We start from the raw sequence: 19011 nt of genomic DNA on the forward strand, positions 1-19011 counted from the left end.
TGTAAACAGGTAATTTAAAAAAGGTTAATGTGTTAGGTCATAAAAAAGGTTGAACAGGTTAGCATGCAAGCTGGGTAATGGTAAACATTCAAAAAGGTTAACTGGTTTAGACAATTATTGGGGTAAACATGTGATATAAATCTAAACAGGTTTAGCCATAACAGAGGGATTAACAGGTTAACAAGCAACATGGTTATGGTAATAGAAGTGTAAACAGTTTAGCAAGGGTAACAGGTTAGGTAATAAAAAGAAAAGTCAAGGGTATAAAGTAATACAAAATAAGGTATAAAGTAATACAAAATAGGTATAAAGTAATACAAAATAGGTATAAAGTAATACAAAATAGGTATAAAGTAATACAAAATAGGTATAAAGTAATACAAAATAGGTATAAAGTAATACAAAATAGGTATAAAGTAATACAAAATAGGTATAAAGTAATACAAAATAGGTATAAAGTAATACAAAATAGGTATAAAGTAATACAAAATAGGTATAAAGTAATACAAAATAGGTATAAAGTAATACAAAGATAAACAGGTTGGTTTTTATGGTGCAAAATACACAAAGGTAGAACAGGTGAGAAAAATAAAAATAAATTGAAACAGGTTAGGTAATGAAAAGAATTGTATTGGGTTTTAAATTGTTTTTAGGTAAGCAAAAGGGTGAACAGGTTAGGTCAGGGAGATGGATCTCCCTGGTTAGGTTTAAAAAGAAATGTTTGTAGAGAATCTTAGTTAATATAAAAGAAAGTTTGTTCCATTTCATTGGGCATTATTCATCGGAAATAGAATAGCATTTAAACATTGACCTCAGGTTTCCTGGTGGATACCTATCTGAAACACATTAATGTGAAGATTCACTGTATCAAAGACACATCAGGTTTGGTCTGAACACATATCTCCAGTTCCAGTGATTGGAACTGTTACTATCAATCAAATGTAAATCTCCACAGTTGTGCTATGGTAGTTTGCATTATTGATGTTATATCAATATGGCTTTATTCAACCTGTTAACTGAGTTATTATAAAAGCATGTTGTTTAAATTTTCAAAAGGATGGGAAACCGACTAATAGATATGCTGTCATTTATACACACAAATATAAATTAAATATGAGTATCTTATCTTAAGTGTTTAAACTAAATAAATGATCCCATAGAATTTAAATTTCTTGTACTAAAAAATGAGTGGAGCGACAAAAATCTTCTTTCTGATGTGCAAATTTGTACACAGATCTGTGGGTATATATATTCAACAGCTTAATTATTATACAAATAATTAATGTTTTCATTCGTGCAATGGTAGCTTATGAAAGATACTTTCAATTGATAGAATGAAAACATTGATTTGTTTAATGAAACAATATTTGTTAAATGAATCAGTTTAGTAGCAACTGAGAGTTAGGGTTAGTCCATTATGTGTAACCAGAAATGCATGGCAAATTTAAATGATATATATAGTATAAAATACTTTTCATGTGATCTAAAAACCTTCAATCAAAGACCTTCTTACAGTAGGTGTAACGACATTAATATTTGAATAAATTACATAGCCTATTTAAACGTGTGATTGTCCGAAATGGAATCACATGACAACTAATTCCGAGGAACAAAATTTCTACCCGGGCAATATAACTAGAAAACAAAATAAAAATATAGTTTCCTCAGGAATGTCATATGTCCCACAGTGGGAAAGCCAGTCGACAAATCGTGTCAAATTTAGATCCAGAGAGGGCGTCCTTTTTTCCAATTTTGGGGATGTTAGAACACAATATTTGTAAATTTAGCTACTTATTATTTGGGACTTATATAAACAATCAATCTTTTTATTCATCAAAAGCAATACACATCAATAAAAAAAAAACATGGCCTAAATTATTATTTTATTAATTTGAGGTGTTTTGCAATTATAACTATTTTTTATTATTAGGGAAGAGGTTCGTTGTCATTCAGCTTCCGAACTATTGAACCTAATGGACTACTGATGTACAGTAGAGGAGCTGAAATCAATGGAGATTTCTTTGCTGTTGAGCTATTTGAAGGTCGATTATTTGTTATCATCAACTTAGGCGGTGGTATGACACGCTCCATGCCTTACATGAACCTGTTTAATGATGGTAGTTGGCACAATGTGGTTATAACAAGGATGGATGTCAGTACAAAAGTCCAGGTGAGTTCCTGACTATTTTTCGTACAAAGATGTTGTTTAATGATGGTAGTTGTTACAATATGGTTATAACAAAGATGGATGTCAGTACAAAAGTCCAGGCGAGTTCCTAACTATTTTTCGTACAAAGATGTCGTTTAATGATGGTAGTTGTTACAATATGGTTATAACAAAGATGGATGTCGGTACAAAAGTCCAGATGAGTTCCTAACTATCTTGCCTACAAAGAGGTTGTTTAATGATGGTAGTTGGCACAATTTAGGTATTACAAGAATGGATGTCAGTACAAAAGTCCAGGTGAGTTTCTAACTATCTTGACTACGAAGAGGTTGTTATAGTTGTCACAATATGGTTATAACAAAGATGGATGTCAGTACAAAAGTCCAGATAAGTTCCTAACTATCTTGCCTACAAAGAGGTTGTTTAATGATGGTAGTTAGCCATATTTAGGTATTACAAGAATGGATGCCAGTACAAAAGTCCAGGTGAGTTTCTAACTATCTTGACTACAAATAGGTTGTATAATGATGGTAGTTGGGACAATGTGATTATAAAAAGGATGGGAGTCCATGCAAAAGTTCTGGCAAGTTCCTACTATTAAGTAGTATTAACTATTATGCTTAAATAGTTTCCAAAGTCCACACATTTTGTACCAATAAAAACTGTTGGAAAATAATTTTCAGAAATGATGATGTGCAGTATTTTAAGGTATATTTTATCCTCTTCTCAATGAGAATCAATTTTCCCTATGTGTTGTGAAAAATGTTGGTACAGTATTGTTAATTTTAAAGGTTTTTAGAATTGCACATTTTTCTAATAACAAAGGATACTGTAGGAAAACGCTGTTCTAGTACAGTTGAATATTGTTATATTACAAATGATACAACTATACTAAAGAAGGCCAGTTTAGAGTAGACAAGTATGACAACCTATTTGTCTTGTCACAAATTCTGAGCAAAGCTCCAATTTGGCTGATCATTCATTGAAATTTCTTTATGATTTTCTATATTAAAATAATGGAATAGGAGTTACGCAATTGAATTTGGAAGATTAAGATATTTAACAATAATCTGCTATCTTAAATTATTTGCTATTGTACAGTAAGATTTTTAATAGATAAAACTAAAATTGAAATAAATAGCTACTGGAGGATATATTATGATATAAACTGGCAATTGAAAAAAAATGTTACTACTACTTTTACTTTTACAGTAGTTAACTAAATTAGGAAAACAAACACATAGGAGACATAAAATGTAATTTTTTAATGAAAGGAAATTTTCTAAATGTATTTTCTCTGACCCATTGATGGAGACCTCTGCTTCTAACAGATTGCCATCTCTCTTTACCTCTGTAGTAGGTTTTCCAGTTTACATAATCTTCCCCTTCTCACTTTGTTGATGCCTTCTTTTCATAGCAGATTTTGCTAGTTATACTTCTCTATTTGTTAGTGCCTATTCATCTCTTTTTTTGTCCTCTCATGCCATTTTGTCTTTTTTGTACATGTTGACTATTGTATACTGTGTAGGAGATAAGATAATATTATGCATCCAGGACTTTTGCTCCAGAGATGTTTCAGCCAAATTTCATATTTGTGTACCAGAAATTCATTTTAGTCAATTTAATGGTTTACCTCTTTAGTTTGGAGAGGGTACTGCCAGAATGTTGGTGCCCAATATCATCTTATGACCCTGTAATTCTGATAAAGCATTCTTAATGCAACATTGACAGACATGAGATTCTGGTAAAAGCAATAGGTCTGCTATAAATAAAATCACTAGATTTATAGCTTGCAACAACTCGTGTACCAAGCCTTTTATTGAAACTTTCATGTATCAATAGGGAGCCTGTAGTGAATTTTTACTTTGTGGCCAAAAATGGAAAGCTGCCTTTGGATTCTTATTGCCTGTTAGCATTGAAGATGATTAATAAAGATGATAGCAACGTATAATTTAGAAAAATATGTGTTTAGAAAAGCATGTGTTTTACAATGATTGTTTTGTATTTGTATTCAAATATTATCTATCCTATTCAACTTGGCTTGTGCTTGATAAAGCCCCGGTGTCAGAAGGATGTCCACCTATCTGGTAGAACAGCGATTAACAGATTTATTTGAAACAAAAAAGACCCATTAAAAAAAATATTCACTACACCACATCTAAACTTATCGTCCTACTTATAAACTGTAAACTTTTACTGACAGTAATATAAAGCTATGATAAATAAATTCTAAAAGTACTGACTTCTACTTTTTTTATCTTTAACTTTAGTGTTTTATATATAAATATTTTACAGCATACAACCAGTTTGTTTTATGTGTAGCTTAGTTTGGAACAATTTAATCTTTTCACCATGGTTTTTTTTATTGACCAAGCATTAGATGCAGTATCATGTATTTCTATTTTTAAGCATTAACAAATGTAATAATGTAAAGTCTAAAATTGTAATATTAAAACAAAATATGACAGTTGAAAATATATTCAAAGATTGTAGGTAAATGAACTATATTTAAAAATTGCTTAGATTATAATAATTACCTACAGTAATTACTTTTATATGTAAATTGAAAATTTAATCTGCTATCATTAACCTCTGTTTGTCAAAACTATAAATGAGAAATTCATACTAAAGATTTTCCCAATATGGTTGCTATAGTGTGAAGTTATTCGGATAGAAGACCACTTAAGCATTCAACAGAGAATGTATACCTTAAGATTGTATTGCAACACTGAAATATATCATTAATTTGCACGCTTTATTTTACTAGTTTTAGATCATCCGTGGACAATTTTTCCACCTTTGAATTTAAAGGTTTTTAAAATTTTCCACCTATGCTTCTAAATTTTGGAGTAGCATCTCCTTTGTTATGTTGGCTCCTAGTTCTTTTGTATTTAAGAAATGTCTTAAACTCACTTGTTTCCTAAGTTGCACACATAACTCTATTGTATGTGGACACGGCTTAAATAATAGGAAGCATTTTGATTTCAACGTATACTATTCTTTTCCTATCAAAAATGACAATTCACAATATACATTGTACAAATGTATATTCCTAAAAACACAATGGTTCTATAGCATACTGATACTATTATAGTTGTCAAGATATGTTACTTTCTTCATTATAGAAAGTGGTATCCTACATAGAAATTAAAACCTTCTATTACATGACCTTTTGAGATGTTGCGCCTTTACCCCACCTGTTCTGGAATCTCTATGGGTGTCTCTGTTTGATATGTTATCATTATTAAACAGTAGTAATTTTTAATCATACTACTATTATACTTCAAGGAAGGGGAAAGTATTTCATATAGCCTTTGATTTGCCTCTGACATATTACATATTGGAATGTGTATTGACTAATGAACAAGAGAGGGAGACTTTTCATTTCATAAATGTGAATTCTGAAATAATTATTATATTTGCAGTTTAATGAAATAAAAGTAACTACTAAACAACGTCCTATAAAAAAATGTTCTCTTTGAAACTTAAAGAACATTTTATTTCAAAATTATTACTAGTTTGTTTTCTTTTCTCAAACATTTACAACTTGCTTCCTGTTCTTGTGTGTGTATGTCTGTGATGACGGGTGGGGGCGGGGGAATTGAATTTATTTGTTGTGTGTGTGTTTTAATTGTTAGGTATTGCGGAGCGTATGTATGTATATATATATATTAATTGTTTTTCAATTGGATTTTCTTTGCATTTGATTCACACTACTTGGGTTTTTTTGCCTCTTTCAATTTTGTTTATAATTTCACCATATTATACAATTATGATTTATTATAATATTTCTCTGAAACAAAAAGAAAATCTTGTAAGAAGTATTAATGTGTTAATTTAAAAATTATTTGACTTGATTTAAAATGCAAAATATCGCATATTACAAATACAATACAAATATTTAAAAGAATAAACGTACAAACAAAAAAATCAATTACATACTTTGTATATAAAATGAAATTATACCTTATAAACTAATTGAATTGAATCTGACTTGAGAATAACATCAATCAGAGAGTAAAATAATTAGTATAATTAAATTGAATGAATAATTACTTAATCGGATATCATAATTGGTTAATTGAAATCTATTGGTTTTGTGTTTAAAAAATACAGTTTAATAAGATACTAAGGAGAAAACAGGATAGGAAAATGTTTACAGTTTTTAAATGATGAGTCTTGATCTATTTCATAAACTAAAAGCATCATTAATCATGTTGACTAACGACGAGTTTCAACTTGCTAATGTAAATCATCGGTTATTTTAGATATGACATTTTCAATATAATCATCATCATACAATATTCTTGACAAATGATTTTGGTAATTAGAGCATGTAAAGTTTGATTTTAAATGATTATTAAATATTTTAATTTAGAAAAACTAATATCAATAACATGGGGGCGTTTTCATGAAATTTCTCAATTTACTAGTAATAATAATAGTATTTAATATTTGGATCAACACTTTTTTAACAATGACACACATGCGTAGATGGTGCGTTCATACAAATTACAAAAAAAAAACACAATTACTTAAAAACTATACAAAAACAATGGAAAATAAAAACTGAAACATTTGTCCTATTTGATTAGCAACTAAAAACATGAAATTTGACTCAACATTATTACAAAACTTTTTTTAAACTAAAACTATACAAACTACTCATTTTGCAACAGCAATGGAAAGAAAACATACATTTTAAAATAAAATAGTTCAAATTTGTGATGAGAGTTATTTTTATGAAATAACGTGCTTCCTATTTAGAGCCCACACTAGTTATATCTGCCAAAATGTAGGGCTTTCCTAGAACAATCCATTTATTAATGTGGCCATATTATCAGGAATTGTCTGAAGCTAGCCTAATTTGGAAATACACAATTAAAATAATGTACCTAGTAATAGTATTGTGTATCCACTTGCATGATGGAAGGAAACAAGCGGAGTATGGTGATAAATTGGGATGTTTCAGGCCAAGAAAGTTAAGGCCCTGGACGTTTTGACCCAGTTGTCTGGAACATTTTAGGCCGAAAAAATGTAAATAGGCTGAGTCATAATTGGGAAATCTCAGGCTAACATCAACCTCAAATTTGACATGTATGAAAAACTACATATGATTATTTTTCTTCTCTGACAACCTTCTCTTAATTTGTGCCACTACTCAGAGGTGATAATATTCAAATATTTTTTTCTAAAAAATTCATTCATCTTGAATTGTGTTTTATTGTGTATTTTTATGATACAAAAGAATTTGTACTTTGATATATAAAATATCATAAAATATGTATTTATATTACAATGGAATATAAATTGTGTTATAGGTTGATGTGGCAGAATCAAAAACAATTGACAACAGAGATAATTCGAAGATCCTTAACCTGGAAGATGATTTATTCCTTGGTGGTGTGGACAACCGGGAAAATGCCAAGCCACTGCCAATGGAAGTATTTTCCATAACAAGGCAATCTGGATACGTTGGCTGTATGCGTAACCTTGTCCTGAACGGCCTAGCCTACAATATCGCTGGTGAGGTTCAACAACAAGGAGTAGAAGGAATTAAGCCTATGTGCAAGAGTATGTCTCCTATGTGTAGCAGTGGGTTGTGTCGCAACGGTGGCCAGTGCTCAGAAGGCTGGAATCGATTTATTTGTGATTGTTCCATGACTGATTATATTGGACATGTATGTGACGATAGTAAGTTCATATGATTTTATTATTTGCATTTTGCATGTTGAAATAATACTATCCTCGATTTTTTTCTACAATTTTTGATATATATTTAAAATTTGAATACATTCTAAAACTTTTTTTTTTATCAATATGAATAGTTTTATGTCTATGGTTTTATGTTTTTTCATGTTCTACACAATGTGTTTTAAAGTTAGTCCTACAGTATTTACCATTACTTCCCTGCTGTTTCTAGTTGAAAAAAGCACTTCAGAAAACATGGGGTTCTTTCAAACCCTTTAACCTGGCTTGATCAGTAACACAGGTAATGAATAAAATTAATTGTAAGTAATCAATGTAGATTATTTTTAATAAAAAGATAAATTAAATCAATCAATTTATTAGATTATATCAATTAACTTTCATTATTTTACATAAAACTCAATTTGATAATTGAGCATGATAATTATCACTCGTTTATTAGAAGTAAAATTGAAAATTAGGAAAAATAATACCATCACTAGTTTGGCAATGAAACAATTAAAAAACCCATATAGATTTAGATTATATATTTATAATTGTTAATAAAAATACAAGTACAAAATAGTTTAAACTAATCAACAGTGATTAACCAATAATTAGCGCTTTATCCCCATTGGATGAGGTTTATAATATAAAGCCTTGTTCACACTGGACTTCGAAAATTTTAATTAAAAATATTAAAAAACACAATATTTACATGATATATTTACCATGGTTCTACCAAAATTTAACTGTATCTTTAGAATTTTTAGTTAAGTATGATTAGTGTTTATGAAACTGTGGAAAGTTCCAATTGGCAGGCAGTCTATAGGACTTTGGAGGAAATTGTAGCCAACGTTCAAATTAAGCCCTGTTTTTACTTGGTTTCTCTCAGTCCAGTAAAATCAAGGCTTACCCCTCTGAGTCATCTCACATCTCCTACAATTAAACAGGTCATAAAAATGATATTAAAAAAAAAAAAAAATTTGTACATCGTACGAAGATACAACATTGACACTACAGTATTTATTTTTACAGTTATTTGTTGTTTTATGGGAATTTTATTGTTTAATTTAGCTTCAAATTATTTTATTGAAAAATATTTTTGTCCTCATGTTTTCAAGTCAGTGTTCATATGACGTATTTATTTCATCTTTGTTTGACATCTACATTTGTATACTTATGCATGTTCTTCTTTCATACTTGGAGTTTGATAGATTTGCCAAGCATTCACTTTTGATCAGTTGCGTTCTGCATCATATAGAGTTCTATTTATTAGATATGCCATACCATTTTCATTATTTTATCCCATGATCTTTGATGGAACAAGTGACAGTTACATGTTGTGTTTTAGGATCAATAAAAAAAATCACAACACAAATAACAAGAAAACTGTTTTTAAGATTTACAGTGATTTTTGAAATTAGACTAATATTATTTTCTTTATATTTGTTAGAACTTTCGTTTAAAACAAATCAATACATTTTTTATGAAACATTTAAAATAAATGTTAGCAAAAAAGAGAACCCAGATTTTCTAATTGCCAAAAAATGTTACCAAACCAAGATTGATGAGGCAATAAATAAAATAAAATCATTTTTGATGATTTATTGCAAAATTAGGATCTGTAACTTTTAAAAAGCTATTACACATTAAATCTAATATATATTCATTATGAATTATATTTTATTTAAAAAAATTGCATTAGACTTAAATATCAAAATTTCACATATCAAATAAAGAACACATTATTTTACATTATATTCAGCCAATTCTTTGCAGTATCATGTCTAGAGGCCCAACCATTATACCTAACTTTTAAATGTTAATTTACAAAAAACAAGCAACCTTTCTGAAAAACAGCCAAACAGGTGGCTTGTAAAACATTGACATAAAGCTTTTGAAAAAGAGGCTACTGTATAGATACATTATCCCATATGGGACGAAGCTTGCTGTCAGAAGATGCGATACTGCATGGATTTATAGATGCAAAGACATGATAAAAGTGTTATTTATTTTAGGATAGATTATACAGAAATTTTTTTAATTTTTATAATTTTATTATTATATATTGTATACATAACCCAAAATCAAATTTTATCAACTATAAGGTCACCCAATATCTGAAATTGCTTGATCCCATTGCTAAATATAGTCGTGTTAGTAATGTTGTTTTCAAAGTAAAGCGAATTATAATTCTAGGCTTTGAGAACTCTGATTTTCCCTTGTTCCATCGAAAATATCATGGGTTAAACTTTTTTCCAATTATAACAAATTGTATCATTATCATTTTATTACTCAGAATTATCTAATTCTTTGCATTTTGTGGAATAGAATAAATCATAATAAGCTTAATTCAGTGGCACATATAATATGGTACTTTATACAAATTTTGATAAATTTGTTTAGTGCTTCTTATAATGTTCTACCTTAAATATTCATAGAGAGTGCTTATATTTGACGGTAATCTAATAAAAAAAAAAAATTCAGATTCAATCTGTACCTGCTACATATTAGGCCTAAAAAGGTTGTTATGCTGCCAAGCACATCAATTGGAAAACCAGGGTCTATTAGTCGTTTTTTTTGTTTGTTTTTACGACATACATATGTTACGGTGCACTACCGGGATTGTTACAAAAATTCTTTGCAAGGCCAAGATTTGAAATTTTAAAAAATAGAGGTGTTATACAAAATTCAATTGAATGCAATTTCAACCAAAAAAAACGTAATGCTTAAATCCAGAAGTTAAATCCTAGATTTTATCAAATTTTGGGTTGCTGGGCTTGGGAAGCATAGCAATAGTAGGCCTTTAAGGTGAGGTAAGAAGTACTTATGAAGCCATTGAATTACGTTTACATTTTGGTTGCTTCTTCTCTTTGTCTGCTTTACTCTATTTGCACTCATTTTTTCTGCCATTCTTTGTGAATTCATCTCATAAAAGTTCCTGCATGGGGACCAGGTAGGTGTACACTATCACAACAATAACATGTCCTTATTTTTTAATACTAACTATATACTAAATATAGAGATATCAGGTTATTTATATACAATAATTTAATTAGATATGAGCAAAATATTAACATTATGATCTGAGCAAAATATTAATATTATGTATGATTACTAACTACCAATTATTTGGGGATTTTTTAAAGGATTTGTTGATGCATGATGTTATAAGCATCAGTACTAACAACCAACACATTTATTTATTATACAAGAAAAAGAATAACAGAATGTATTCATTTTAAAAGATAGCAAATAAATGTATAATAATACCATTGCACAAACACATTTCTAACATTAAAATATAATAATGTCTATGAATATATATTAATATATTTTGTTTTGTTTGTTAACATATAATATTGTGATAACAGTGAATAGCTGTGTTTACATGCACTATAATTACCTATGTTCTATGCACGCTTAAGCTGATCCAAATCATATCTTAGTTACGTCGGCTTGTGTGAACAGTTAACTCTCTTATGATATAACTCTGTTGGTTAATTCAATGCAGCATCAACTCTGATAGTTGTCAGATATATAACATGAGACAATCACGTTGGAGCTATATCGGACGTTTAACCTGTGTAATTTTTTGTTTTTTAACACAAAAAAACCTAAACTGCAAAGCAATTCTGAAACCGAAAATTAATCCCAAATAATGAAAAGAGCGTGTAAACATATCTATGTGAAAAAAACAAAGTTAACAAACAATGCATGCTAAATTACTATTACTTTATATTATCAACATTGTATGTATGCAAGACTCTGTACATAACATCTCTTATGTACTGATTCAGATAGGTGGACTAATATGTTGCGCTAATAGAGAATGACAATTTTTGTTTAACAAAGAGAGACTTATGTGATATTAAATCATTATATATATTTATTTATGTGCATACCCAAAGGAAGCTGTATAAATCTGCATTAATGTTAACAAACTTTAAAAGTGTTTTAGGTTAATACTTCTAATATTACAGATTGTAAGTCTTATTTGGCCATGTTTTTTTGTTGTATTTTCTTTTGTATGTTGATTATTCATAAACGAGAGAGGTAAACAGCTTCAAGAAAAAATATGAAGGCTGACCTACATTTAAAATGCAAAATAGTAAACCATTACAGTTTTCCAAAATGTATATATTATTTTTAACCAAAATAGATATTTTAATACAGTAACAAATATGCTTTTCGAAGGGAAATTAGAATAAAATAAGTTTGTGCAAGTGCATTCTTTGTACTAGTAAAAGTTAGGTTTGCGGTACACCATGTATTTCCAAAAGGTAATAATGAAATTCTCTATGATACTGTAATAAAGTAGTTAATATTGAAAAGTATTATTATTGGTAACTTAAGAGCGAGGTGCAGAGCAGACTAGTAGTGATACCAAAAAGTTACAGATTTGTAGTGTAACTTGGTGGTTAACATGCTTCCAGTCCCAAGTTCCAGAGTTGTAACTCATAACGATTTCTTCACTATATCCTTTGTGACTTGAGACTTTGTTTATTAGTTTATCCATACTTTAGTTAGCGAGTAAACTTGCTGTTGGATGTATACAAAAAGGAGGGTGGATTTTAGAAAGCGAAGAGTCAACAGTATCGTGAGTAGAGCTAAATCAAGTGGATTAAAACAAAGAAAAGTTGCAAACTATGTGAGTTTTCCTGATTTTGGAAATGTATACTGACAATCCATGTATGCTCAGTTCTAGCTGGGTAGAATTGTGATACGTAGATATCATGAGCAATCACACTAGACTTCTCTGCACAGTGTGTGAATCAGTAGGTCATCTATTAGTGTTTCTGATGTAATTTTTTTGTGTAAATTCTCTTCTTCAAAATTATCTATAGCATTTTTCTCCAATCCCTACAATTTTGGGAATATAACTCAATAAAGTAAAATATTAAATTATTAACCAAAAACATATTGAAAGTTGTTTGGTCTCTGGTCCATTCTATAGTTACCAATAGATAGAATCTCTTTTTTTATTTATCAATTTTTTATTTTTATTTTACAAGAGACAGCTGCATCTTGTATTCAATTAAATTAAAGTCTTCAATTAGAAAGCGTCAAACTATGCAGAAATCCATTTGGCAACGAACAACTTAAACTTAGTAGTTAAATAATATATTACATATGAAAGTGAATTGTCATAAAATGTTTTACAACTTCAAGCATTCGTAGATAAAGTAGAATTCTGTTGAGTAATTCATACTTGTTAAAGACGGTTTGGGATTTATGAAATTGCACAACTATCTATATGTAATATAGAATTTTGTTACAACATCAGAGTGTGTTAAAATGTAAAGTAGCGTAATGCAATATCATGGAAATGTATGCATAAAGAACATTGGCAGTAGAAAGTAAGATTTTAGCAGTGAAAATTAAGTATAATATTTCTAAATCTTTTGTAATGATCGTAACAGAATATCGGCGGCAACAACAGCCATGTCACTGTACAATAGAAGTATCCTATATTGACTGATGTACGCATTTCACGAGATAATACATTTATAGAATGGTTAGAATGTACCGATTCAATTAATATTCAAAAGGATATTCTAGAAAAGTCTACACATATGTGAATTCTTGAATTCATAATGCCTGAAACCAAGTTTAAAGTTACCTGTTTTCTTATTTTATGTTTTTTTTTCTTTTTTTACAATGAAAAGCAACACCACAAGAAAGAAAAATTTAATGTAAAAAAGATATAGGAATATAAGAATTAATTAATTTTTCTAGCTTTCAACATTTCTCCCAAGCCAAGGCCATAGCCACCATTATATTGGTAAGTTTCCAACCTTTGGCAACCATGTGGCCCACACAGAGATTGTCCCAATTTCTTGCGATTACCAAACTACCTTATTTCTCATTGCTGCACTGCAAGTGAGCCCTTGAAATAAATGGTGAGGAATTCCTCCCTTTTCACCGTAAGATGTTCGGCCCAACACAATTGCTTGTACTTTTTACTCCTTCCCCTTTGCAAAATGCTATTTTTCCTTTTAGTTTCGGTATTATGTGTAAACTTTCTTATTTTACAACCAAATTAAATTTACAAATCTGAATTTAATCGCTTGATGAAATAAAAATATTAAAGTTAATTTGTTTCTCGATTACATTTTATTTAAAATATAAATTCTAATTTGATTTTAATTGCAGTAGTAATGTGATCGGGCATTTTTTAATACATCATACAGTTATATTAAGTTTCCTCATTAAGAACGGGTTTAAAAGAAGGCATGAACACTTGTGTATTTAATATTATGTTTCAATTTTGACAAAACTAATAAGTATTGGATGTCTGCGTTTATGAGGCGTCTTAGGGTAATTATATAGGACATACTTTATAACAAACTTATACCCTTTTCACATCTGCAAAAAGTAACAATTTGTAACCAAGTTTTGCATAGAGTAAAGGCAATTTTAATAGAGAATAACAAACCAGCGAGAGGCTTGCACTGATATTTAATTGATCAATTAGGCTAACAATACTGGTTCCATTTACACAATTACACAATGACAATACTTTCTTTTAAGATTTCACAAGGTTCGCGAATATGTGTATACGAACAGAAAGAATAAATTGTGAGATCAAAATATGTTATTAGTTTAAAAGTTGTAAACTATAACAGTTTATGCAATGTGAAACGATATTTAAGGAGGGTTTGTTGAATTTATCTTTGAAATAGATGATAATGTTTGTAAATCTTGATAGAAACCAAGCTACAGCTCTAGTGCTACAATATTATATAGGATAAACACAAATAAGGATTTTTGTTTACATTTTATTATTCAAATATCAGAATAGTTTAATATTTGTTATAACAATTACTTTTCATTATTCTAAGGTTTGATATACTGTAGGTATTTCTGTAAGATTTCTAGATTCAGTTATCTTTTTGTGAAGTATATATATAAATATAGTATAGTTTTTTTGCTGCAAAAGCTCCAGTTGACCACAGGATAAGAATTTGTCTTTACATATCTTAAATTATTCTTTGTTTCTTGGCTAAACGTCTTTTATGCAACTATTAAGATGTATTATTATTATTACTTGTTCAATGTTACTTTGTACCCAAGGGAACTTAAAGACATTTCAGTCATCATCGTCATCAATTGTGAGAAATTACGGTACATTTACAGTTTATAGGTAACCACTGAAAAAAAAAATATACATGACTATAAATTGTTAGATGGTTTGCTTTCATTTATAATGTAACATACTGAACATGATTAAAACTGATGGTTTGATGAGTATCAAATCAACGTATATTATAGAAAATAACTTTTGTCATGCAACGCATTTTTCTAGTTCAAGTTGCTGTCATGTTTGATGTTTGAAATAAAAGACTGGTTAAATTGTGCCATGTTATAAAAGTAATATATTTAAGTGTTACTGACAGTTTTTGTATCCAATAATAAGTGTATGTGGAATTGTAGATATACAATTGCAAAATGTAAAAGGTTGTTACGTGGATAATAAGATAATAATCCATAGTAGTAATATATTAATCACTAATTATGTACCGTATGACTAAAAAATGTACTGTATGATTCGACAATGTACTGTATGACTCTACAATAAATTGTATGACTCTACAAAGTACTGTATGATGCTACAATGATGCTGCATTATACAGTACAAGTCTTCAATGTACTGTATGACTCTACAATATATTGTATGACCCTACAAAGTACTGTATGATGCTACAATGATGCTGCATTATACTGTACAAGTCTTCAATGTACTGTATGACTCTACAATATATTGTATGACTATACAAAGTACTGTATGACTCTACAAAGTACTATATTATTATTCATTATTAATTATAATTCTTTTTTTTCTAACAGATGCAACAGTCTTGTCCTTCAATGGCAACCAGACTTTTCTGGTGGATCATCGCAAAGAACGGCAGACTAAATCGGAAGATATCACGATACGATTTCAAACGTATCGACCTTCGAGTGCCCTTCTCACAATGTACTCTAACAACGCTGTGGATGTACTGAAACTTGAACTTGACAAAAGCAGAATTTTGTTCAGCATCAACTTTGGAACTGGAGTTGATACATTCCCTATTGGAGAAGATCTTGCAGATGGTGAATGGCATACTGTCAAACTTCAACGCAAGCAAGAGGAGTTAACTGTTATCTTGGATGGAGGAGCTGAGCAGGTCAAAGGTAACTTTTTCTAAGTGCCATTTTATTTGTTTCAAAAGGTTATATGAACATTATTTTTATTTAATTAAGTTGTTTTTGTTCCCTAACAAAACAATAATAATTATTTGGCACAAAACATTAACTTGATATGTGTTTAATCTCTTGATTTTTTTTTAGATTTCTATTGAAGGGCAAAATAGTTATGGGTTTAATACTGTTTTACAGATTAATTAAAACTTCTATTTGGACATTGGTTAAATGTGGGATTTGAAAAATTAAATTATTCTATAATTTGGAATTAATTGATTAGAAACTTTAGAGTCCTTATAAATTCAAAAGATATTTGTTTGGTTTTTTTCGAGCACCAATCTGTAAAATAGTTATCACCTTTTACTATTTGCCTGTCAACAACATATTTTTCCAATTCTAGAAATCTGCACTTTATCTGAACTTTTAACTTACCTAGCTTTTAGTGAACATTGTGTCAAAAGCAATAGTTCCTTGCTATATCTGGATTACTTGACACAAACAAACCTTGCTTTACCGCTTTTGTAACACTCGCTTTTTACATTTCCCCAGTCATTTTCCCTAATTTAGTATCATTGTATAATAGCTTTTATACTGGTGATTGCTTTTCTTTTAGATAGATGTTCAACTGATCTCAATAATCTATGTTCTTTGTCAAACAGACATTATGTCAACTTGAAAAACATTAAATCAGTGTACATTCAATCATTTTACAAATGTAACAACATTGTAACATTTCTTACGATTTCCATGGATTACTAACATTTCTGTAGTCTGTCTGCTTCTTTTTTTTAAACCTGAACTCTTTTACCTAATCCAAGTGTTAGTGAGTTGCACAGAGTCTGTATTGTTAACACACTATGCTTTTCACATTTCTACACAGACCTAATCAGATCTAGCGATGCAGGTATGTAATGTGTAACAGATTTAACAATGTAAATATAATGTTCACACAACTTTTTATTTTGTATATAATCTTTTTTAGGATTATACAGTTGAAGATCCAAATTTAAAATTGACAAGAAATATTTATGACTACAAATTGATAAAATAAATATTGCCCTATTTAAATATTAATAAATCATAAAGGAATTCATGGATAAAGTTTTGTGAACATTTAATCGATATGCTATAGACTTTCACATGCAAAATGTCTATTGGAAGCTCGCTCCCTCTCCCAAAATTTAACCCTAAATTCTTCTCAGACCTTTCGTTCTTAAATAGCTTGATAAGAGGGTTGTGGTAGCAGGGTCCATGTAATCCTGCCAATCCATGAGTGGAAAGAAGGTGACTGGTTGGCTGGGCTTTGGTTATCTTTGAGGGTACTATTTTCTATCTACTGTACTTTATTTCTCAGAAGATGTTTTGTTTTCTGGAAATTTGATATATATATTTTGGCATTGACAAATGAAAAATAAATGATTTCTAGATTTTTAAAATACTAAAATTAAAAACTTGATACAATTTGTTTTAATTCATAACACATTTTATATACATTTATATGATTTAAGAAATTCTTTTAAAAAAAGAAAAATAATTATACTAAATTGTAATATAAAATGTATTTGAGTGTTTTGTTTTTTTCCGGATACCTACTAAAATGGTCTATAAATTTAAAAATACATTTGAAATTGTATTTTTATTAGCTCTAAAAAGCCAATTCATAGTTTTATATTCCAAAAAAATAAAAACTGGAAGTTCTAAAAATAACTAATACTGTAAATACGCATTTTTGATGAGGTATTACAATTTCACCAACAAAAACAAAATGTAAAAAAGGGTTAATATGCAGAATATTTTTTTTTACACTTGGAATTTAATTTTTTTACTAAATAAAAAAGAAATTATTTACTTCTCTTCATTCTGACTTCTGACAACTTATGCTCTCTTATGGGTTTTCAATGAAAAATACTTGTATATATGTATATATTGTCTAAATGTATAATATATTGTTTACTACACAAAAATATAATTATAATGAATGGCACAAAATATTATAACTTTTAATTTTAACTCTCACAAAATCACAAAGTGTAATAAGGAAAACAATAGAAACTACTTTGTTTATTAGTTTCTTTGTTTTCTATTGGTGTAATTTAACTGTGTGAATGTTGTTATTACCATGCAAAATAAGTGTGAATCCTTAAATGCTCAATATGGTGTGGCTAAACTTGACTCAATTTCATGTTGCTTTCTCTATTCCACAGATTTTTCTTAATACCAATTGTTGTATATTCATCATTTATACCTCAGGCTAATACTTGGTTTCCACTAGAGATGCAATGCATGAACATATGCGGAACTCCAGCTAGTTGACCAATGACGAGTGACAGTGTGAATAATTAATTGCTTGTGATTGGTCAAATTACTTTGTGGATACGTCCTTGTGTTGTGTCTCTAGTAGGAACCAAGCATTAAGGAAACATTTACTATATTAATTAAAATTTTCTCCTACATGAAGTGCAAACCTTAAATATATATTGGCTTAAGTGAATTAATTACGTATTAGTTAAGAAAATACCTCACTTAAGTGTGATTGGTTTTCAGCAACTGTTGGGTGTATTTCCTAAAATTTTAATAATATCCTTATAAGCAATGTTGTTGTTATGTACATGCAATATAATCAGGACAAATTTCAATGGCTTAATTTACATAAAACAAAAAAGATATCCAAGGGAATAATTTACAAATGATTACAAAATGATTCTAATATTGAGCAATCAAGCATTCACACTTGACTTGGCAACTGGCCTTGTCGGGCAACTGGCCTTGTCGGGTTACTTGCCTCATACTTTCATCTACCATTAGCAAAACTCATCTCATTCTCTCTGTTGCGCTATTCACTGTATCATTGTGTAGAAATAGAACTGTCTATTCTAACTTTAGAGGGTGCTGTTAATAAATCCATGCTTTTCTTGTAGCCAATTTCATACCATTCAAATGTTTTCTCTATCATAACTAACTGT

General features: G+C 29.3%; 1 protein-coding gene across 6 annotated transcripts in view; it reads left to right on the forward strand.

Moving 5' to 3' along the window:
- The window catches only part of LOC144852479 (neurexin-1a-like), a 122865-nt gene that overhangs the window by 84962 nt on the left and 18892 nt on the right, over positions 1-19011 (forward strand). For 5 of the 6 annotated variants that reach the window (XM_078710297.1, XM_078710301.1, XM_078710299.1 and 2 more), the window contains 4 exons: positions 1931-2170; positions 7489-7861; positions 10797-10814; positions 15710-16039. In XM_078710297.1, coding sequence (XP_078566423.1) covers positions 1931-2170; positions 7489-7861; positions 10797-10814; positions 15710-16039 — 961 coding nt within the window. The remainder of the gene's footprint in view (positions 1-1930; positions 2171-7488; positions 7862-10796; positions 10815-15709; positions 16040-19011) is intronic. The other variant, XM_078710298.1, reaches the window with a different exon arrangement.

This window comes from Antedon bifida, chromosome 9 (assembly GCF_963402885.1).
Source record: "Antedon bifida chromosome 9, ecAntBifi1.1, whole genome shotgun sequence".
NCBI classification, from domain to species: domain Eukaryota; kingdom Metazoa; phylum Echinodermata; class Crinoidea; order Comatulida; family Antedonidae; genus Antedon; species Antedon bifida.